This window comes from Brachyhypopomus gauderio, chromosome 6, assembly GCF_052324685.1.
Source record: "Brachyhypopomus gauderio isolate BG-103 chromosome 6, BGAUD_0.2, whole genome shotgun sequence".
Lineage (NCBI taxonomy): Eukaryota > Metazoa > Chordata > Actinopteri > Gymnotiformes > Hypopomidae > Brachyhypopomus > Brachyhypopomus gauderio.
The window spans coordinates 3,989,021-4,011,652 of record NC_135216.1 but is presented as its reverse complement, the minus strand read 5'-3'; the positions used below and the strand labels follow the sequence as shown (position 1 = coordinate 4,011,652).

The window sequence follows — 22,632 nt, the reverse complement described above, 5'->3', positions numbered from 1 at the left end:
AGATTCTTGACATCCAGTTTTCATCAAATTTCATCACAATATCAAGGACTGGGATCAAATAGTGATGCAATAGTCTTAAAGTGGCTTTACAGATCTTTACCCCGCTGAGGTACAGAGAAATACTGATTTTACAGGACAGGATGTGTGGAGGGATACAGGCGTTCTGCGGGGTGGTGCGGTGGCGCAGGGATACGCGTTGGCCTGCTCACCGCTGCAGCAGGTGGGTGTAGTCCTGCAGGCTGCAGCCACCTTCACCTTTCAGCTCTGCGAACACCTGTGTGAAGAAATGTGGGTCGGCGTTGATGCGCAGCATCTTCGAGCTTGTGGCGTCGATGACGGCCAGGCAGCGGTCCCAGAACGCCTCCTTGGTCACCTCCACCAGGAAGGGCTTGAGTGGGTAGGAGATCTCGTTGCCCATATAGGAGTAGGACAGGTAGAGGCAGGTGAGGAGAATGGCCTGGAGCTCGTGCTCAGAGGACACGCGCTCGCCGTCCACCACGTCGCGGCACAGCATGTAGACGAAGACGACGTTGGCTGGCGTGACAAAGGCCTGGTCCTGCCAGCCCTGGAGGAGGAGGGAGCGGTCGACGGAGCGCAGCCATAGGACTGGGTCGGCAGGGGAGAGGTGTTTGAGACGGTAGCAGCGGCCGCACAGGAACTCCCCTAAACAACGCAGCAGCTCGCTCGTGGATGCCTGGACAATGACGCGCTTCGGTGACGGCGGGCAGGTGCCGTGAGCGACCTTGAGCCCTGAGGTAAGAGGCTGGGCCTTACTGTAGCCCAGGGGGAGCCCCGTGCCCAGGCTGTCGTAGCTGGACAGGTTTGCACACGAGAGGGACTTCTTCACATTCTCTTGGTTGAGGTGCAGCACGGGGTCCTTCTGGTAGATGTTGTTGTTGTTGTGTGGAGGCACGCCGGACGAGCCGTGGCCACTAGGGTTCCCCTTCTTGGAGCTGCCCCGTTTCTTCGTGGAGGCCACCAGCCGCTTCCAAGCGAGCGCGGGCAGGAAGACGGCGGGGCCGCGTTTCAAGCCGCGTTCCTTCTGTGTGTTTAGAGAGCGAGTGCTCAAACTCGGGTAGTGGCTGAGAGAGCCCGGCTGGCTGTCATAGTAACCAGGTTTCCGAGGAGCCGGAGAAAGGGACAGTATGGTGCCCATGATGAACGAAGCAAAGAGACACCAGCACTCACCAGGGACCCTGCGAGCGTCCACACAGGTGGAACTCTGATGTAAAACTGTATTTTTCCTTTGGTTTAGTGGTCCAACAGTAAGAGAGGGGATATTAGTGGCATGGATGGATCCTAGGAAAATTATAAGCAAATTTACATTAGGTTACAACAGATATCATTAGTTGATCATAATAGATCAGTAGATATACAAAGAGAAAATGTTTTGTAGTGTTTAATTAGGTCCCACGAATAAGCTCCATGCTTATTCGACTATGGGGTGTAACTAAATACGAGCACCAATGCATTACAGCAAGTTACAGCGCGTGTCCGGCGCGCTCGTGTACCAGACACGGGTTTGTAGTTGTGTGACTTAAATACGCGGTGGTGTCGTGAAGCAGCATACACTCATTCTGACCCACTTACACACGAGCCTTGGACCAGGGGCTGAATGTAACCATTTCAGTTTACGCATAAGTTTTTCCTCCAAGAATCGCTGCAATAGCATTGACTAGGTCTAAAATTCATATTAAATAGTTGATGTTTGCAACCTAATGGTTGAAATACTGCCTTTTACTAAAGAAAAATTTATCCACGGCCAGAAATACGTGTATAGGTACTGTTAAATGATTACTGAATTATTGAGATGCTCACCACAGGTGCTGTCGCAGTCCGGTCCTGCTCAACTCCTCAGAACACAGATCGTTAAACTGTTTGCTGCAACTTGTGTGGAGCACGCAGAATCCAGTTTGGTTAAACGTCCAACGATCAAACTCGATCGCATCTGATCAACAACAAATCCTCAAAAACGATAAGACTTCTTTGCTAGCGAGCGATGCTGGAGGCGTTGAGCGGTGTGGAGTCGCTGCAACACAGTCGTCATCCTTCAAAAGACTCGATTGAGCTGTTCTACTTTTAAAACGTGCACTAAACCCATCTGCCCATCCGACGAGCTGCGTTCAACATGCTCCAAGTCACGCAACCAGTAAAATGTGCACATACAATCGAAGTCCAACTTCTGCTTTAAAGCAGTGTTTCCCAGCAGAATAACCGATGCTCTTCACCGTTATACTCGGCTCACGCAGACGTGCTGAATTTACATTTGCAAATAAAGTTGTCTTTCAAAAACATCTACCACGTCCAGCCCTAAGTGGTGCTGCTGAAACCATCATCAGAGCTCTTCTGTGGTCCAGGCTCCACAGCGCTCTGAACTTCACTGAGCTGCGCATCACTGTCCAACTCCTCCTTGTGGTGGAAGAACACACATTCACTGTAAAACAAGACAAACCCAGTTTCACATTAACGCATCCTGTCTAGTAGTTGTGACAAGCTGTTCGGTGTAAAACACTGTATGGTGGGGCACAGTGCGCTTATCCAGCGCTATGAATGTCTAAGGAGCAGACCTGACCTCCAGTTGGGACATCTATGTTCGCCCCTTGTGAGTGTGACTGCTTTTGTTCATACACATTGTCTGCTCTAAGTGCTTTCTGACACAGGAGTGCGTGCTGTTCCTTGTGACCTGTACATTAAAAAGAAAGCTTGTATATTTCATCTGGCCTAACGCACTTCAAATAGGCTATACCAGAGTTCATAACAGGTGATCCGCTTCTGCCGTCGTTTTAATCGGATGTAGATTACGCAAAAATGTTCGTGAAAAGAAAACAGTCAAGTGTCTGTTGACTCGAGCTTGAGGGGAGATGTTAGGTAATCCGACCTTTTCAAGACAGCTTCGTATCTCTGAATATAAGGCCAAGATCCTTTCCACCGCTTAAGGCAACGCACATACAGTAGAAGATATAAAATCATATTATTCTGGACCAAGAGTGTGGAGGCAATCTGTGCATTTTCAGGCCCTGTAGCTAAGACACTGAGAAATGACCTGACGGGTTACCAGAGTACCAAATGCCATAGGCCTAAAGAGTAAAACACGAGCATCGTGACGAAACGTTAGGTAGATGACATAACGCTTTGTTGACATTTTGTCTGACTGTCATAGACAGGAGTGACTGTATGTCGCAAACGCAGGGATGAGAATTGGGTTTTACTGCCGTTTCTGTTAACCTAATCGGTGTAGAACTGCTGAAAATTGTTGCAACGAAGACAATGCAACAGTGTTTCACAGTGCACCACTGTAGCCCTGTGCTGTGCAGTGACATGCAGTTCCTTATTTTGAGAGTGAACACTGGCACAAAGTACTGATACAAATTGCGGATACACAAAACATAAGCTTTATAGACGAGATCGCAGTGTGCAGATGATAAATTATGATGATGATGATGATAACATGGGTAAACAGGATTAACATTGAAAACACGGATGAGTTGAAACGTCGTCAAGTTGAAAACACAATGTTTTATTTCATTATGCACACTTCTTTCCTGTGATTCTGCCAAACCCGTTCTAGCTGATAGATATGACATTTCCATGATGTATAGGCCTACAATACAATGTAAAATTGAGTTAATCTCTGTGACATGCCACCCCCTATTGGCTAAACACAGCGCAATGTAAAATTCAGTTAATGTCTGTGACACACCACCTCCTACTGGCAAGACACAGCAAAATGTAATTTTCAGTTAATCTCTAATTTAGCCTGTAGACATGACACCCAATACAGTTAAACATTAGTGAGTGAGTGTGTGTGTGTGTGTGTGTGTGTGTGTGTGTGTGTGTGTGTGTGTGTGTGTGTGTGTGTGTGTGTGTGTGTACCAATAGGAGCTTTTGGATAATTGTCCTCTTTGACAGTGTCAGTAGTTGCATTACTCCATTCTTTCCTGTCGTTGTACAGCGTTTCCCAATGAAGAAGAGCTGAAACGAGTCTGCTCCACGTTGCCTGAACTCTCAGAGGAAACGTTGAAGAAATTGGTTGATGGATTTGTTGCTGCTGGTGTGGAGAACAAGGCTGATCTCTAGTTTGTGAAGGAAGAAGACCCGGTAGATCACCTCGGGTGAATCCACTGCTGCAAACTTTTAAATGCATGGAAATGTGAAGGTATTCTAATTGCAATTCAAATTGAAGAGAAAAAAATGATGCTTTTCATATACACTGTAAACCCTAATACGTTTACTCAAATCATTTGAGTTAAATTTGTTGCCTCAAATTAAGATTTCGGAGCATTTCTATTGGTCCGTTCATCCTAAATTATTTAAGTAATATAAAGACCAATTGCTCTGGGGTGCAAAAAACACAAAAATGAAAACACGTTTGTCATTGTACAAATGATGCTCGCTGGCAGGTTAACTTGAAACTTAACCCGAGTTACTTAAACCTAAACCTAGTTACAAACACGTCATCATGGCGTTATCACTTTTCAACACAAACCATTATTTACATTAGTAACATTATTAAGCGTCACATTTCAAATATTACACCGGAGCGTCCAATCACATTGCTGTTGGTGGGGGAGCGCCCAATCACAGTGCTGCTGGTGGGGGGGAGCGCCCAATCACAGTGCTGCTGGTGGGGGGAGTGCCCAATTACAATATTTTTAACACTGAATACAACTAAATGTGTGAATGTTTAAATAAGACCAGCAACTGTTGAGTATAATAAAACTGAATTTCTTCCTGCTGTTCCATGGATATTTCGACGCAAATGTAGCCTGGTGTGTGGCGAAGTGTTGCTTTATATTTGACCGTTTCATCAATTTTTTTTCATTGCATATCCTATTAAACACACTGCAGATCCTGCACTCTCCACAAAGGCAAATTCCTCATTTTTGTGGGCTACCGCATTATTCAATAAATATACTCCGAAGGACAGGTGGGATTGACCTTAGCCACCAGCAACCCTGAACAGGTGCCGTAGAAAATAGATGTATAAAATAAAATGCACGGGAATGTTTTGTATTTTTAAATTTATTTTTTAACACTGTGATTTCTGTAATGTTTTTACTTTAATATTGTGTTAGGAAACATCGTGTAAGATTTATCTGCCAGCCAGAAACATTCACCAAAAGAGCCACATCTGTCTCGAGCCCTGGGTTCCCAACCCCTGTTCTAAATAATAACAATATTCAAAATACACAATTAATTACCATCAAAATTGTTGTATGGGGGGATGGGGGTGTCGCTGGATGCCTACCCAATGTGTGAGACACGAGAGCCATGAAGTTATCTTGAGCGGCACCTGGGGGATCCAATCAGATTCCAGCGGGGTCCAGCACTACCACGGCCCCGCTCCGCCCCTATGGTAATATGCCACTTTAATGGGCACACGACATTTCTACTGTATTTACCTGGAAAAGGTTAACAAACGGTGAAAGGGTAAAAATAAGAAGTACAAATCTCTACAGGGCTTTGAGTATATGATTCAAGTCGACATCAGACTGCATTTATACCGGGCGTTCATCATAAGACATTTACATTGACAATATCAACACCCAGAACTTTCATTCTAGTTACCTTATACTTAGCCTGATTGTGTGATTCATTTGTAACTTGTGTATTAGTCTGTATGATTTGTTTTTGTGTAATTTGTGTGTTAACGGGCAGCCCAATGGAGGATGGGTTCCCTTTTGAGTCTTGGTCCTCCCAAGGTTTCTTCCTAATCCCCACCATCCTAGGGAGTTTTTCCTCGCCACTGTCACCTTTGGCTTGCTCATTAGGGATTTGGACCCATAGTATTGTTAACCTTGTAAATCCTGTAAATCGCTTTGTGACAACATATGTTGTGAAAAGCGCTATACAAATATATTTGATTTATACTAGGTCTAGTGTTTTGTGTGTGTTGATGAGCAATTGAACCATGAATACCATATGTAACATAAGCTAGAAATAGCCCCAATCACCTATGGTGAAAGGAACGTGAAAGAACCTTCGGGTAAATATTTGTTCCTGATTTCTTTGCCAATTTTTAGTTGATGGTGTTCATGCTTTGTGATTATTATTTTTTCTGTTTAAAAAAGCATGACAGGAAAAACATACAAAGTTTCTTTTTAGGCGTTTTAACATTGCCAAAAATTGTTGATCTTCCATAACAAAACTATATACATCCAGGGAATACATTTGCATATCAGAAAGTCCAGTTCAGCAATCTAGAAAACAAATGAACAAAAATAATACATTTATACATAAAAGAATCCAGTCCTTGTATTACCCTAAACCAGGGGTGGGCAATTAATTTTTACAATGGGCCACATGAGAAACCTGAATTGTGTCAGAGGGCCACACAAACGAAAATGACGTCATTACGGTGGCCCCACCCACCTCGCACGAACTTGGTGGAGGCGTTTATACTTGCCACACATTCTGTGTAGTGTTGTCCGAAACGATGTGTGTTAGTATAAAGAAACACCCCTCAAAAACAATGGAAGGAACATTTACCTGACCAATTTTAATGTTGCTTTTTGTTTCAGATTTGAAAAGTGCTGGAATTTAGGCTAAATACTTGAAAATGTTTGAAATTGTAACTACTTCGTTTCACAACAAATAGCCATCTGAATGAACAGTTTTCTTGTATTACATTAACAAATACGAGCCTCTTGTAATTCCAGGACGAAACATGAGAGAACGTGAAGACTCTAAACAACCATTAAATAATGTGATAAAGCGAATTATTTTGAATCATTTCGAGTATATGTATAAATATTTAACTTAATTAAGTTTAACGTGCTGGGAAATAATTTAATTCCACCTTGTAAAGGTGTATGAACCCTGCAAACATGACTTTGTCCATCGCGCTGAGGCGGAGCGTGCGCGCGAAGTTACAAAATTCGAGAGGTGCACGACCTCGCGAATCGACAGCGCGCGAGACATTCTCCAAGTATGTCTCGCTGCAGCCTGCAGGAAGGCGGAGTTGGACATCCAACCCCGCCCACATCCAACTCCACCCTCTAATGCGCTCTCGTGCGCCAACCCACTACTTCTTCATTCGAGAATAACTGTGTGGCACTTGAAAATACGCATAATAACTCACAAGTGTTCAAGAGACACGTCGTTGCGCTTAAATTACACATACCTCGTTTACTTTGTGTATTGTTCCACGTATGTTATTCATTATTTTTATTTATTGGGTGGCGAACGTAAAATGTTGACGGGGGGGATGTAAAATGGACACAAATTAAGTATTATATCGCGATCTATCGCTCGCGGGTGGTTGGCGCCAGAGCGAACTAGTAATTCATTGAATCATAGATGTAGATCAGAGGTAAATAGATTTTTTCGGCGTGAGAAATCGGATGTATGGCGTGAGAGCGTGTGAAGACGGTCAAATGCGTGTGTCTCACGCTCAGTGCGTGAGAGTTGGCAACCCTGCTACTATAAGTACACAATTAAAATGGTAATGTTTACTGTTTACTGGTAATGTTGGTGATGGAGAAGGGGTATGTTGGTAATGGAGAAGGGGTGTAATCAGGGCTTAATTTGAGCTGGATCCTGCCGGAACAGGATCCGGGAACTCTTTCATTTTGAAGGGTGCGTTCCGGGAACTGTCTGCCTCGATCCGGTAACTTTCAAGCCTACCAATTATAAGTTATGAAGAAATCTGTCTGCGTTGAACCAATTAATTGAACAAAGACATTTTTAAACACAAAATCCACATTCCTAAATCACATAAGAGCTCTCCTTTTTAGCTATGCCTTTCCGTGTCTCCCATAAAGCTAGTTATACTTTCGTGAGTGACCGTAGCGCGCGACTCCGCACACATCGCGCGTGTCACATTTTTTAGTGTCCTCCTGAAACGCTGAAACGATGTGTGGTAGTATAAAGAAACACCCCTCAAAAACAGGGGAAGGAACATTTACCTGACCAATTTTAATGTTGCTTTGTGTTTCAGATTTGAAAAGTGCTGGAATTTAGGCTAAAGTACTTGAAAATGCACTTAAAATGCACTTCTGCACTTAAAACACTTATAAAACACTAATTAATACACTAAACTAAAACACTAAACAATAATTTAAAAGTAATTTATATATATACGAATTGGCTTGTTATTTTGACATTTGTGCGCCTAAGCGTTGGGCTTTGTGTGCGATCCGGTGACATTGTTGGCCTCAGTGACCCCTTGTCTCATGCCGCTGTTTGCGTTCCGGCATCGTTTGATTTACAAATTAAGCACTGGGTGTAATAGTAATGTTGGTGTTTAGTGTACTCAAGCAGCCCAGCCCACTTTCGCAAATGGCGACACACCTGAGCAACTCTAGTGATATGGCAGTGTTGTAGAGACCAAGAGTAGCACGATGAACACTATTCTGACTAATGGCTAAGCACATTATGATGTTGCCACCACGCACCCCAAAGACACTGACGATGGCTCAGTGTCTTATCATGTGCCTTTCCCTGTGCCTTGTTTTAGTAAAGTTGTAAAGGAACTTTACAACCACTGTTGCTACATTAATATTTATTTTATTGCTGTACCTTTGGGTAAGAGAGTAATGTAATTTCAATCATTTGTATGTCCTGTACATATTCAGAACTGTCAATTAAACTATTCAAGAAACATCTAAAAAGATTGTTCTAAGACTTAAATTATTCATGTGGGATAATAAAGAAAAACATACATTTTGGTCAATAACATGTGAGTGTTTTTCTTGGCATCTGTTAAACTAATTAAAATCTGGAAGTTCTGTTTACTGGAAGTAAAAACAGTCCGAGTTTCGAACGTAACATGGGCGTGGCTTCGGACTTGAGAAGAGGGTGGAGTTGGATGTGGGCGGGTTTGGATGTCCAACTCCGCCTTCCTGCAGGCTGCAGCGAGAGGCTTCTCGACATACTTGGGCCCTCGCGCACGGGCAGAGCCACCGCGATTACGTCATTTTCGCCGCGTGGACCCCCGCGCTGCTCGCGCCGCGTCAGCAGGTATAAACCAGGCTTAAACCTAGCTTGCTACGGCACTTTCAAGGTCCATTTCAATATTTCCCAGCGGACTCAGGTTCTCTCTAAGCTCGGTTTCTGGAACGGCAAACCCTGAGTTTTCGTTAACTCTTTGAGTTTTCTTACCCGGTTTCGTCACTAAATCCGCTTTCTGGAATACCCCCTGTTCAGTCAGCTATTTGTTGTGAATCGAAATACAGTTACAATTTCAAGCATTTTCAAGTACTTTAGCCAACATTCCAGCACTTTTCAAACCTGGAACACAATTCACAATTATAATTCGTCACGTAAATGTTCCGCCGTTCGCGGAGGTTCGTGCGAGGGGTGCGGAGTCGCGCGCTACGTTAACTCGCGAAAGTATAAATTTTGCCTTAACTTGTCGCTGATCACCTACAGTGTTTCTCGCACAGCTCGCACACAAGCACGTACATCCACACGGAATGAACACAAACGTAGCGCTTTCAAAATAAAAGCGTCACAGTTGTATTGCACGCACGACATAGATATTTGTTAAATTTATGATTGGCCTCTCGCGGGCCGGACAGGGACGCAGAACGGGCCGGGTGTGGCCCGCGGGCCATGGTTTGCCCAGGTCTGCCCAGGTCTGCCCTAAACCTGGGTTACATGATTAGCTTAAATTACATCTCAATTCTGTTTCCTTCTATGTATATCTCCAACAAGTCATCGGGTCTTATTTCTAATATATACTTTGTCCATCTGTTCCAGTGTATTTTAATATATTCATTCTTAAATTCACTGAGAATTCCACCTTTTCCATTAGATAAATCTCCTACGTTTATCCAGTCATCTAAGGTTGGTCTTTCTTGTTGCATCTGTGACGCAGGAACAGAGGCGGCCGAAGACGAGGGTTGCATTGGACAGTCCTAATTCTCCATGATCAATAATTAAGATCGAAAACAGAAATGGAAAGCACTGCAAAGCAGCAATACAGCTAGGCGTCCGGGGTCTCAACAGCAGCGGTGAGCAGCCAATAGAGGTAATGTCCAGCAGTGGACACAGCGAGCTGCGGGTTTAAAAAGGTGCACAACATAATAAGGAACAGGTGCTAATACTGGGGTGACTGGGACCGAGGGAGTGGTTTGGTGCTCGGGAGCGTGTGCTGTGAGGGAGTGTGAGCTGAAGGTCGCGCCCTCTGGCGGTGACCCGGCCTCCCCACCGAAGATCCTCCAATATATCATCCCAAAATCTCTTTATGTTTGGAACCCCCCCCCCCCCCCCCCCTCTTGGCATCCACGTTTCCTCCAACACACAGGAGTACTGGGATCTATGAGTTGGCGCTTTTCCATTGAAATTTCCATATGTTTGACCATTCTTCATCTGTAATTATCATTGCTCCCTCATTTTTCCCATTTTTGCTTGACATATAATGTTGAGTGTGGAGCTATACTTATAAGAGATTTAGAAATCTTAGAAATAATTTTATAACATGCTTCATCTTTAGATGTGTATGTTTATGCTATCAGTTCTATAAATAAAATTTGCTTGTCCCCATACTTTGTCTTATATATATTTTTTTTTTTTATTAAAGTAACTTCTGATTTGAAGGTATCTATAAAAGTCTTCGTTCTCTAATAAGAAACGTTCTTTTAGTGTTTGAAAAGTCATAATTTCTCCTCCCTCTACTATGGAACACAAGGCTGTAATTCCCTTAATCACCCATATTTTGAATCGGTTATCCAGTCTATTTGTTGGAAATTATGAATCATATGTTTTTAATATAATCTGTTAATTTATATTTTCTAACAACAATGTTCCACACCTTCAATGTATGTTTTGCCCATGGGTTGGTAAATTCTTCTATAGGCCTATGTCTTTGTAAATCTCTACCAGTGCCAATATAGTTTGTATAGGGCTGTATATATGAGTTGTTGTATGAGCTGTAATAGTCTCCGTAGATTTTCACTGTGTCTGATATTGTGGATTACGCCAGCACAGCTCTATTGGATTACACACCAGCTCTAATCTGAGCTGCCCAATAGTAATTTCTCAATAACGGTAGAGACCGTCCTCCTGTTTCTTTTGGAAAACGAAATGCTTTGTGACCGTGGGGCGCAACTAAGGTGCACCGTGTTTAAAAATCTTGGATTAAGTAACCTTTTTCAACTACCTCTGAAAGGGAGACTCGTTTATTCATAAAGCTTTTTTTCACCATAACTAGTTAACTGATTAAGCGTATAATGTTGTTCTATTTTTCTAAATCAATATCGTGGACAGAAATCACAAAAATAACAACAAACTGAAACGTATTGGAACTAGTGGCGTCTCAACTCAAATGGCGCTCTGAGGTAAATGCGCATGCGCGAGATTAAAACACCGCATGGGTTTAGGAAAGCGCTAGTTATAACGTTTACGGGACAGGCTGTTATACCCCTACAGGGAAATATTCCGTCTAGTGCCTGAATTAGCGATGGACAACGAAGAAATGAGTGGGTCATCGTTGGAAAATGATACAATACGTGTTGGCGATCGGTTTTCTACTTTTATTGAGTTGGAAGAGGCGATCCGCGTGCTAGAACGAGCGCAAGGTATACACTTCTGGAAGAGAGACACCAGAACTATTCAGGGAGCGAGCGAAGGAGCCAAGAAAACACGAATAAATCCAGTTTTAAAGTACACGAAAGTGGTCTGGGCTTGTAGCAAAGGTGGACGGACGTTTGTCTCACGTGCGAACGGAAAAAGTCTCCAAAACTCGAGGTGAGAATTTCATGTTTTACTATCTTATAGTACACAAAGACTATTATTAACCTTGAATATATTCTTCATAATTCGGTCTATTGTTCGCTGGTAAATTGTGCAAGTGTTTGTTTTTGAATTTGCATAGCTTACTTGTTTACTGCAGTGCAAACTGCAAAAGTATATACTGCGTACTACATACTGGTTAAATAGTATACAGTAAATAGCCAGTTCTCAAGTAATTGACGTGGAAGTAATCTCACGTGCTGCCCAACACATTAGCCTTGTTTCCATTCATTACAGTTATGCGAATAAACTTTAGATCACGTGAGAGGATGGTTTTACGTCCATCTGGCAGTTACGCATTTTTGCACGTTGAGGTTTTGAAACATTTTTTTCTTTTTCTTTTCTATACATGAAGAAGTTAAATTAATTTTTGCTCTCTCCAGAACTGTTTTTGTATGCATTTGCCATCTTTACATCGCGATCATGTACAGAACCACATGACTTGAGGCATGATACGTCATCGTTTATGCGAAAAACCCTTTTCCATCCAGTTTTTCCGAATTTTGGCGATGCAATAGTCAAACTTTTCCACCTCCTCCTAGCGTAAAAATCTTTTTGCGATATTTGGGGCTTTTTTCGAATTTTGGTCTTTTTCCATCCAGCTTTTTTCATGCGCATTTTCAAAATGCGCAAAAACCGTCTATTGACTACTGCAGTGGTTCCCAAAGTGGGGGGCGCGCCCCCTAGGTGGGGCGCGGAGCTATTGCAGGGGGGGCGCGGAGCTTGAAAGTAAAACGTGCACATGTGTCAATATTAGGGATGCACCGATTCCGATATTAATATCTGAAAAAATTCTAGATCGGGTATCGGGGACAATGTGACCGATCCATAAAAACAGATCTATTCAGGCAAATTCTATGCTTGTATTGCTTGCCTTTCGGAGTTAGTTCAACCTTAATACTCGCGCTGGTGGTATTCCACTTATTTGCTGGTTGACCAAAATAAACCTGGGCTACAGCAATACTTCACTGTTCATACATGAACTGGTGAGTTGTCCAAAGCTCATTTAATGCGTTACTTACAGAAATAAAATAAAGAGCAGTGGTCTGACTCGGTCTACGGCAGAAAGCTAAAAAACAATATTCCATACGCGCGCTCCACTCGCTCCCTTAAAGACACAGTAGCCTACACATATTTCTGGCCGTTACATGCTTTGTGCTCTGCGTGATGTCTGCGCTTGCAAACTAGCCGCATATGTATTGCTGTTTCTCTTATTTCATCTCCTTATTTATTTTAAATTATATTTAGAATTCTTGAACCATTTAAAAGGTTTCTTACAGTTTATTTTTTTCATGTTTAACCAAAGTTGTGAACCTATTGTTTTTGTAAGTTTTCAACACATCCCTAGTCAGTATGGGGGGGGGGGGGGGGGGGGGCGCAAAAATATTCTCATCTACTAAAGGGGGGCATGGTAGAAAAAGTTTGGGAACCACTGGACTACTGAATGCATATCTATGCTTGAAGTGGTGACAAAGGAATTCAAATTAGATTAAACCTTTATGTGGAAAAAGGGTCTGTCTTGCACTATACTAATGGCATACCATCTTTCTACTCAAATAAAGAAGGAAAATTACCAAATTCAAATTCATTTCTTAGTTATTTTCTATACTTTTAAATTGCAAATAGTGTCCAAAAAGTGTACAAAAATAAGTACACACAAAATACATCTTCACGACTCAAGTTTAACATAAATGCAATAAAATATCGTGCACCAGTGTTATAGAAATATATAATTGTAACATATAGTGTTAATTAAAAACACTTGCTACTGCTCCACTATAAATGATTTATAAATATATAATATATATAAAAAGTTATAAATATAAAAAGTTATTTTGGCAAAATGCTGAAAATCACACTGCAAAAGTAGCTATTTCTCCTATTTTAATTTCAGCAGGATTTTGGCACATATACGGAAAACAAAGTGGCAAATGCAGTCTTGCATTCTCATAATTTTATTGATTTTATTATTTTTTTCCTGGATTTTCCTCCAATATTGGGGGGCAGGAATCTAGCACAGCTGAACACCCCTTATTCAACTCACTGCTTGACCCCCAGGTTTAGAAGGTTTGTGGAGCACAGTGGAAATGATATGGAGTTCTGTTCCAGGACAAACACAAGTCTAGAAACATGAGCGCAGTGGCTGAGCAGGTCCAGGTTCTGTCTTTACCTCTGACTCAGGCCATTTAGGACCAACTGTCTCGCCTGTGTCAAAGTCCTCGCCAGTCAAGATGGTCAGAGCTTAGTGGTGATGAAAACCATCCTTGAACACAACCACCCCCCGATTAAGGTAAGGATCTCATTCACAGATGTGCAGCTTTCCATTTGAAATATATGCAGTTATTACATATGGTCATTTAATCGAGTGGGGTTTAAGGTGTAAGCAATGTGAGTGTTGCAAGTGATTTAGTTAAATGAACAAATGTCAGTCTGCAGTAAGCCAGATCATCCCTGGCTGAGAGTACAATAGAGTTTAATTGGCCTCCATCTTGTTAGTACTCTCCTCCACCCACGAGGAACTGTCAATTGATGAAACTCTGGCACCATATGTTTTGGAAGGGAGCACATGCTGGCCTTCTGAAACATCAAGCAAAACTCCAGACACAAAAGGATCAAACTGCTAAAAGTGTTTGGTTTATTTAGAAAAAGCATCTCCCACAGCGCCAAGCACAACACAGAAAGCCAAACTGGGTGATATCAGCAGAGCTGAGGGGTAGATCCTTGTAGTCAGTTCGTTCCTAAGTCATACCAGCTTAGCAGAGTCTGAGACAGATCCAGGATCAGGTTGTTGGCATAGTTTACGATGCACAGGTCAGGGTGAGCAAATGGCACTAGATACACTCAGTAGGCGACATGAGTTACTTCGCAAGGACTGAGAGTGATTAGGATGGGAAAGCAAGGAAAAGGTGGTGCTGGTTGGAATGTTGGTGAGAGTGATGACTACCGATAGAGGTCACAGAATGAGGACTTGTGTGGGCAAAGCTCACTGTACCAAATGATTGATGACATCAGGTACATAACAGGTACATGAAGGATATTTAAAGGGATTTTATTTCAAAGTTATTCACAAAGAAACCAAGCCAAATTATTTATTAATTATTTATAATGTGTTTCATAGCTTTTATTTGCCCTATTGGTTTTGAGAATAGTGACAATGTGTGTGTGCTTCAGGTGCCTCAAAGTCAGAGATGCTTCACAGAACAGAAAATGATGAAGAGAGTTTCAAAAGTCAGGAAGAAACAAGGTGGTTCCAGGCCGGACCGCACCACACCCCAGAGTTCCAGGCCGGACCGCACCACACCCCAGAGTTCCAGGCCGGACCGCACCTCACCCCAGAGTTCCAGGCCGGACCGCACCTCACCCCAGAGTTCCAGGCCGGACCGCACCTCACCCCAGAGTTCCAGACCGGACCGCACCACACCCCAGAGTTCCAAGCCGGACCGCACCTCACCCCAGAGTTCCAAGCGGGACCGCACCACACCCCAGAGTTCCAGGCCAAACCGCACCACACCCCAGAGTTCCAGGCCGGACCGTACCTCACCCCAGAGTTCCAGGCCGGACCGCACCATAACCCACAGATCCAAGCCGGACCGCACCACACCTCATAGATCCACGCCGGACCGCACCACACCTCATAGATCCAGGCCGGACCGCACCACAGCCCACAGATCCAGGCCGGACCGCACCACAGCCCACAGATCCAGGCGGGCCCGCACCACACCTCACAGATCCAGGCCGGACCGCACCACGCCCCACAGCTCCAGGCTGGACCACACTCTGGCTAAACTTAAACATGATTCAGGTATTTGAAGTAACTACTTAAATAAGAGCTTCTTTCATTGTTAGTGTTCCTTATAAGAAGTAACAACGTTTCTGGAGGAATTGGTTTACAGTTAATAACAGTCTTCACAGATGTAGGCATGGTTATCACATTTCTACCTTTTTCCACATTATCCACCATACAAAGTGTCACAGTAATGTCTTCATTGCCATTTTTCTTTCTTTCAGACTGTATAGTGGAAGTCCTCGTTGATCAGGACCACATTCTGAGGGGCATCTTCTATCAGGATACTACAATGCAAAATAATTTTGACCTGTTTCCTGAGGTTCTAGTGGTGACCACAGCCTGTAGGCTGTCTGACATGCATGTGTATGCGCAGCTAGCCGTGGACGGTTATGGACACTGTGAGCTTGTGTCCTTGTTCGTGGCCAGCGACAGTTCCAAGACCATTTCAGCAATGGTGGACATATTCAAACGGCATAATGTTGCATGGGAGAGAACCCAGGTGGTGGTGATGGCTGAGGACCACGTGGAGAGGCTGGTGTATGCCTCACACTACCCCAAGGCCCAGATCTTCACGAGCCCATCCCATGTCTCCATAACCATGAATCAGGACATATGTCAGATAGAAATCCTTACTAGCCGGCAAAAGCAGAAGAGCCTACAGCTTCTTCAGCAGATAGCTCACTCCAGCGGAGAGCAAAACTACCAGGAGAATGTTGTACGCTTGCACAAGTCAAGAATCCAGCCAGTCATAGACTACTATAACCAAAAATGGCACCCAATCAGAGAGCATTGGGTGGGCTTGAATGACTGTTTCCTCTACAGCCAGAACACTACCAGGCAACTGGGCCAGTTTCATTCCAATCTGAACCAGTACATCCATGCGTTGGGGGACCTCAGGGGCTTTTGTCAGAACGTGAAGGTCCTGGTTGACAGTTTGAAGGAGTCACTGAGGGACACAGCAGTCACAGAGCAGCACGTGTGGGCAGGAGTGAACAAGCGAGGGACATCAAGCCGGGTCTGGCGCCGGTACCAGAACCTGCTCACACCCTATGCCAGCCAGCTCGTCGCCGAGCAGGTGGGCCTTTCTGAGCGAGTGGTTTTTCCACACGCGCTCACTGCAGGAGACACGGCCGTGCTGGACTCTGCCACGGACGCCATAAACGTCACCGCCACATCCTGCACCTGTCCGTTTGCCACATTCAACAGGTTACCATGCAGACATGTGTTTGCATTCAGGGCCAAGTGTGGCCTGGATTTATTCTCAGAGGAGGGGGTGGCACCAAGGTGGTGTCTGAAACGCTACTGCAGTAACGATCTGCAGGGTGACTCGGGTGGAGTGGAAGACCCAGGTGAAGAGCAGCTGGGGGACTCTGGTGGAGTTGAGCAGGACTCGGGTGGAGTTGAGCAGGACTCGGGTGGAGTTGAGCAGGACGACTCGGGTGGAGTGGAGCAGGACGACTCGGGTGACGTAGAGCAGGACGACTCGGGTGACGTAGAGCAGGACGACTCGGGTGACGTAGAGCAGGACGACTCGGGTGACGTAGAGCAGGACGACATGGGTGGAGAGGAGCAGGACAACTCTGGTGACGTAGAGCAGGACGACTCGGGTGACGTAGAGCAGGACGACTCGGGTGATGTAGAGCAGGACGACTCGGGTGACGTAGAGCAGGACTCTGGTGGAGAGGAGCAGGATGTCTGTGAGCCGGAGCGAGCCCTGCGTGCAGCCCAGGCCCTGGTGCTGCTCACCTGCACCTCGTCCTCTTCTTCAGCTCTGCACGAGGAGCGCATTGCCGTCCTGCAGCAGCTGCTTTGCCTGTGGGAGGAGGACAAACACGCCAGCGTGGTGGAGCTCATACAGGTCACAGTCTGAGCCCCCGCAGCAGGAGAAGCACCACGGACATGGGGCTCAATCTGATGGATTATGGTTCACCTGTCAATAATCTGTATGATGTATATATTTCCTAATTTCATGGTCATATGTTTTTCTTACAAAATTTCCAGCACTAGCAAGTTCCAGTGTGTGTTCTGACTGATTGCAAGTATTAATTTAAAGTCCCACTTCAATTGACTTATTATATTTTTGGTAGATTTTCTCTTTGTCTTTTTTCATAGTTTTTTTTAACAAACGGTTTATAAGGTCACACATTATACCACTCTGTCCTACTGGAGCTGGAGCTGTTGGTGAAGGATAAACACTCACTCCCAGTGTAAACGTACATCACATCTTACTCTTCTTTTTACTGATATCAGGATCTAATCCATGTGCCTGTACATGGCTCAAGATTATTACAGAAACTCTGTTCCACAGTAAGACAAGCACCAAGTCTCTTTGGGATCTCTGATCATTTAAGCGCCTCCTTTTGAAGAATAAAATGGTATAGTATGCTCTGATGTCTGCTAAGTCTGGGTTTATTGGTGACTGCTAACAGGATCCTGCAGGGCTGTCAGGCAGATAAGATGGTGCTGGAGGTGGATGGTTTCAGATAAAGTGGTGCTGGAGGTGGATTGTTTCAGATAAGGTGGTGTTGGAGGTGGATGGTTTCAGACAAGATGGTGTTGGAGGTGGATGGTTTCAGACAAGATGGTGTTGGAGGTGGATGGTTTCAGACAAGATGGTGTTGGAGGTGGATGGTTTCAGACAAGATGGTGTTGGAGGTGAATGGTTTCAGACAAGGTGGTGTTGGAGGTGGATGGTTTCAGACAAGGTGGTGTTGGAGGTGGATGGTTTCAGACAAGATGGTGTTGGAGGTGGATGGTTTCAGACAAGATGGTGTTGGAGGTGGATGGTTTCAGACAAGGTGGTGTTGGAGGTGGATGGTTTCAGATAAGGTGGTGTTGGAGGTGGATGGTTTCAGACAAGATGGTGTTGGAGGTGGATGGTTTCAGACAAGATGGTGTTGGAGGTGGATGGTTTCAGACAAGATGGTGTTGGAGGTGGATGGTTTCAGACAAGATGGTGTTGGAGGTGGATGGTTTCAGACAAGGTGGTGTTGGAGGTGGATGGTTTCAGATAAGGTGGTGTTGGAGGTGGATGGTTTCAGATAAGGTGGTGCTGGAGGTGGATGGTTTCAGATAAGGTGGTGCTTTAGGTGGATGGTTTCAGATAAGGTGGTGCTTTAAGTGGATGGTTTCAGATAAGGTGGTGCTGGAGGTGGATGGTTTCAGATAAGGTGGTGTTGGAGGTGGATGGTTTCAGACAAGATGGTGTTGGAGGTGGATGGTTTCAGACAAGGTGGTGTTGGAGGTGGATGGTTTCAGATAAGGTGGTGTTGGAGGTGGATGGTTTCAGATAAGGTGGTGCTGGAGGTGGATGGTTTCAGATAAGGTGGTGCTGGAGGTGGATGGTTTCAGATAAGGTGGTGCTGGAGGTGGATGGTTTCAGATAAGGTGGTGTTGGAGGTGGATGGTTTCAGGCAGGCCCGTTGACAGTCTTGCTGGGGCCCGGGACAAGAAAGTTTCATGTGCCCCCCCCCCCCGCGCACGTCATTTGAATTTCCTCTGTAGCAGACAATCCTTCTGTTAGGTCATATAGTATATAATATAGCCACACATCAAAGCTGTTTCTGACAGCTGACTGGTTTATACTTGAGGGTTCGCCCGAAAATGACGTAATCGCAGTGGCTCCGCCCGTACGTGAGGGCCTCGCGCGCTGTCGGTTCGCGAGGTCGTGCACCTCTCGAATTTTGTAACTTCGCGAGCCGCGCTTCAGCGCCAAGAACAAAGTCATGTTTGTAGGGTTCATACACCTTTACAAGGTGGAATTCAAGCACGTGTACGTCACTTTAAAGGTCCATTTCAATATTTTCCAGAACGTTAAACTTAATTAAGTTAAATATTTATACATATACTCGAAATGATTCGAAATAATTCGCTTTTTATCACATTATTTAATGGTTGTTTATTTTCAAAACGCCCGATCTTAACGTCTTCACGAGAACTGTTCAGTCAGACAGCTATTTGTTGTGAAACGAAGTAGTTACAATTTCAAGCATTTTCAAGTACTTTAGCCTAAATTCCAGCACTTTTCAAACCTGGAACACAATGCAACTTTAAAATTCGTCAGGTAAATGTTTTTCCTTTCTTTTCTGCGCTCCAGATTTCTGTATTTACTTTAACTATCCACCACTGTATTTCCCGCTGTTGGGCCAGTACCAGCCGGCTACAGTCGGTGCTGGATCAAACCATTTTCCAGTGGGAGGCGGGGGTGTATGCACTTAATGGAAAATATGCAGATAGGTAAAAAACATATATATTTGAGCCATTGAGCTTATTATGAGTACATAATTTTATATTAATGAAAGATTTCAAGATTATTTAAAAATTATAGACTTTAAATAAAAAATAAATTGCTGGGCTCTTTGATGGCCCCCCCTGGCCCTAGGGCCCGGGACAACAGACCCGGTTGTCCCCCCCTGTCGACGGGGCTGGTTTCAGGCTCTGTGGGACGTCCTCGGGCAGGTCTCGGGGGACGGCGTACTGTACCATGTGGGGCAGGCCTGGCACCAGGCAACAGCTCAGCCCACTCCGGGACACACCCATGTGGTGGACCTCATACCTGCGGGAGGCACAGGGGAGTACATGGGTTCATGGCACCGCTCACTCCACTATCAAATATGGCACATTTCATTTCATTACATTAGCGCTAAGTACTTCGTAACCTCGTATGAAACGTACGAGGTTAAGAAGTACTTAGCGCTAAGAACGTTTCGGTAAACTCACCCCAGGTGGGAGCGCACCATTCTTCTGTTTTCCCATCGTAGCGCTCCACATTAAAGGTGGTTGTCAAACCGTCGAATCCACCGACCACAAACAGGAGGTCGTCCACCACCTGCGCAAAATCGATTGTTTTATAATGAAAAATTTGCGGAAAAATATGTAACTTTAATATGTTTAGCCTAAATAACCTAAAAACATGATGTGAATATCTTTTTAGCATGGTGCCTGTATCTTAAACACCTTTTAAAGGGTGACACCATTTACAGTGAGGAAAATAAGTATTTGAACTCCCTGGGACTTTGCAAGTTTTCCCACTTAGAAATCATGGAGGGGTCTGAAATTTTCATCTTGGGTGCACGTCCAGTGTGAGACATAATCTAAAAAAAAAATCTGGAAATCACAATGTATGATTTAAAAAATAATTTATTTGTGTGTTACTGCTGCAAATAAGTATTTGAACACCTGCCAAATCAAACATTCTGGCCCTCAGTGACCTGTTAGTCCGCCTCTAAAAGGTCCACCTCCAACCAAATCAGTTATTCTAAATTAAAAAACACCTGTTTGAGGTTGTTAGCTGCATAAAGACACCTGTCCACCCCTCATAATCAGTAAGACTCTAATAACATGGCTAAGACCAAAGAGCGGTCCAAAGACACCAGAGACTAACTTGTAGACCTCCACAATGATGGAAAGGTCTACGGAGCAACTACCAAGCAGCTTGGTGAAAAAAGATCAACTAAGATAAACATGACTGTCAGTCTCCCTCAGACTGGAGCTCCATGTAAGATCTCACCTCGTGGTGTAGCAGTGATCATATGAAAGGTGTGGAACCAGCCCAGAACTACATGGGAGGAGCTGGTCAATGACCTGAAGAGAGCTGGCACCACTGTTTCCAAGGTTACTGTGGGTAATACACAAAGACGTCGTAGTTTAAAGTCATGCATGGCACAGAAGGTTCCCCTGTTTAAATCAACACACGTCCAGGCCCGTCTTAAGTTCACCCATGACCATTTAGATGATCCAGAGGAGTCATGGGAGAAAGTTCTGTGGTCAAATGAGACCAAAATAGAACTTATTGGTCTTAATTCCACTCACCGTGTTTGGAGGACAAAGAATGATGAGTACCACCCCAAAAACACCCACTGTGAATCATGGGGGTGGAAGCATCATGTTTTGGGGGTGTTTTTCTGCACATGGGACAGGACGACTGCACTGTATTAAGGAGAGGATGACCGGGGCCATGTATTGGGAGATTTTGGGGTACAACCTCCTTCCCTCAGTTAAAGCACTGAAGATGGGTTGTGGCTAATCAAAAATGTCATTTTATATTCAGAGTTGACTGTTTCGATGCCCGTGTTAAAAGTGAATGACTAACTTAGTTGACTTCAAGTGTAATAACAAGAGTATCACTGATGGTATGAGACAAAAGATGTAATAGAGATTCTTTCAAGAAACATCCTAATACAAATTATAAAACCACAATGGCTTGTCAAATGACCCATATCTTCTAAAGTAAAAGAGACTCATTTCAAAATAATAAATAAGATATATCCTGTAGCCATGTTTCTTGAAAGAAGATTTAAACTTGATGTGGATTCATGTACCTTTTGTAAGTCAGAAGATGAATTCCAGGAGCATTTGTTTTTTCATGTCAACATTAACAAAGTTTTTGCATGGACACTAGAAACTCGATTAATCTCAAACTTAACATTCTTTCTTTTGATACCATTTTACTTTATGCGGAAAACTTAAGTTCGGATTTCTCTGATGGCATAAATGTAGTCGTACTTTTAGCAAAATACCACATTCACTACAGTAAGTGGAATGGTTAAAAGCCTTCTTTTCTCTTTATGAATGAATTAAATTCATATTACTCTTCATTAAGTAGATAAAAAAACTTGTAAAATGCTAGAATCATCTCACACCAGATTTCTCTAGAAATCTATAGTTCTAATCTCATTATATGGCTTTGCTCCTCTGTTTTATGTATGTGCTGTATGTGTATATGCATATGTGTATTATTGTTATTATTTGTCTACTGTCAACGTGTCATTATTTTGCCAGCACAAGTTCATTTAAAATTATATTGATTCTACAGGGCCTATGCTGACTTTTACTTTGCAAAAGTTTGGTCATTCTCCTGTAGAGAAATTTGTTTGTTTGTTCAGCACCGAAAGCTAGTGTTTCCTGTATGTAGTTAACGTATGTGTAGCCGCTTTACATGAATGTCACCTTCTCACAGGTCCACTGCTAAATTGAGTGTGAATTAAGTTTTTGTTTAATCAGCGCTTAATGTCATGCACAGAACATTTCAGGATGCATGGCTTGAAATGGCATTCTGTCTTTTGAATTTGCGTTGAAAACATCGTTTTTTGACAACATATTCGGGGGTA

General features: G+C 43.8%; 2 protein-coding genes and 1 long non-coding RNA gene across 5 annotated transcripts; 2 read left to right on the top strand and 1 right to left on the bottom strand.

The window, feature by feature from the left end:
• Positions 1-191: 191 nt before the first annotated feature.
• On the bottom strand, positions 192-2,489 carry LOC143516518 (cyclin-dependent kinase 5 activator 1). The gene is made up of 2 exons (XM_077008164.1): positions 1,819-2,489; positions 192-1,299 (listed from the first exon to the last, which is right to left on the bottom strand). The coding sequence occupies exon 2, from the start codon at positions 1,154-1,156 to the stop codon at positions 206-208; it is 951 nt and encodes a 316-aa protein (XP_076864279.1). The 5' UTR covers positions 1,157-1,299; positions 1,819-2,489; the 3' UTR covers positions 192-205.
• On the top strand, positions 2,469-10,176 carry LOC143516519 (uncharacterized). Its single transcript, XR_013131726.1, has 3 exons — positions 2,469-2,602; positions 3,953-4,156; positions 9,821-10,176. It is a non-coding gene; the product is annotated as an uncharacterized LOC143516519 (long non-coding RNA).
• A 1,160-nt stretch (positions 10,177-11,336) lies between these two features.
• On the top strand, positions 11,337-18,127 carry LOC143516517 (uncharacterized). 3 transcript variants are annotated; one of them, XM_077008160.1, is made up of 4 exons: positions 11,337-11,691; positions 13,918-14,026; positions 14,908-15,538; positions 15,745-18,127. In XM_077008160.1, exons 1-4 carry the CDS (start codon positions 11,405-11,407, stop codon positions 17,391-17,393), a joined length of 2,676 nt encoding a protein of 891 aa, XP_076864275.1. In that variant the 5' UTR covers positions 11,337-11,404; the 3' UTR covers positions 17,394-18,127. The 3 variants fall into 3 exon arrangements, with proteins under 3 accessions (XP_076864275.1, XP_076864278.1, XP_076864276.1); XM_077008163.1 differs by having other exon boundaries at positions 11,555-11,691; positions 13,846-14,026; positions 15,745-18,110; XM_077008161.1 differs by having other exon boundaries at positions 11,590-11,691; positions 13,795-14,026; positions 15,745-18,110.
• The last annotated feature ends 4,505 nt before the right edge of the window (positions 18,128-22,632 follow it).

What these genes read in the sequence shown, in the direction of transcription:
- LOC143516517 (XM_077008160.1), top strand. Translation starts at nt 11,405, where the DNA reads ATGGACAACGAAGAAATGAGTGGGTCATCGTTGGAAAATGATACAATA. An exon ending in AAAAGTCTCCAAAACTCGAG is followed by an intron (nt 11,692 to 13,917) that starts GTGAGAATTTCA and finishes CCTCTGACTCAG; the next exon opens with GCCATTTAGGACCAACTGTC. An exon ending in ACAACCACCCCCCGATTAAG is followed by an intron (nt 14,027 to 14,907) that starts GTAAGGATCTCA and finishes TGTGTGCTTCAG; the next exon opens with GTGCCTCAAAGTCAGAGATG.
- LOC143516518 (XM_077008164.1), bottom strand. Translation starts at nt 1,156, where the DNA reads ATGGGCACCATACTGTCCCTTTCTCCGGCTCCTCGGAAACCTGGTTAC.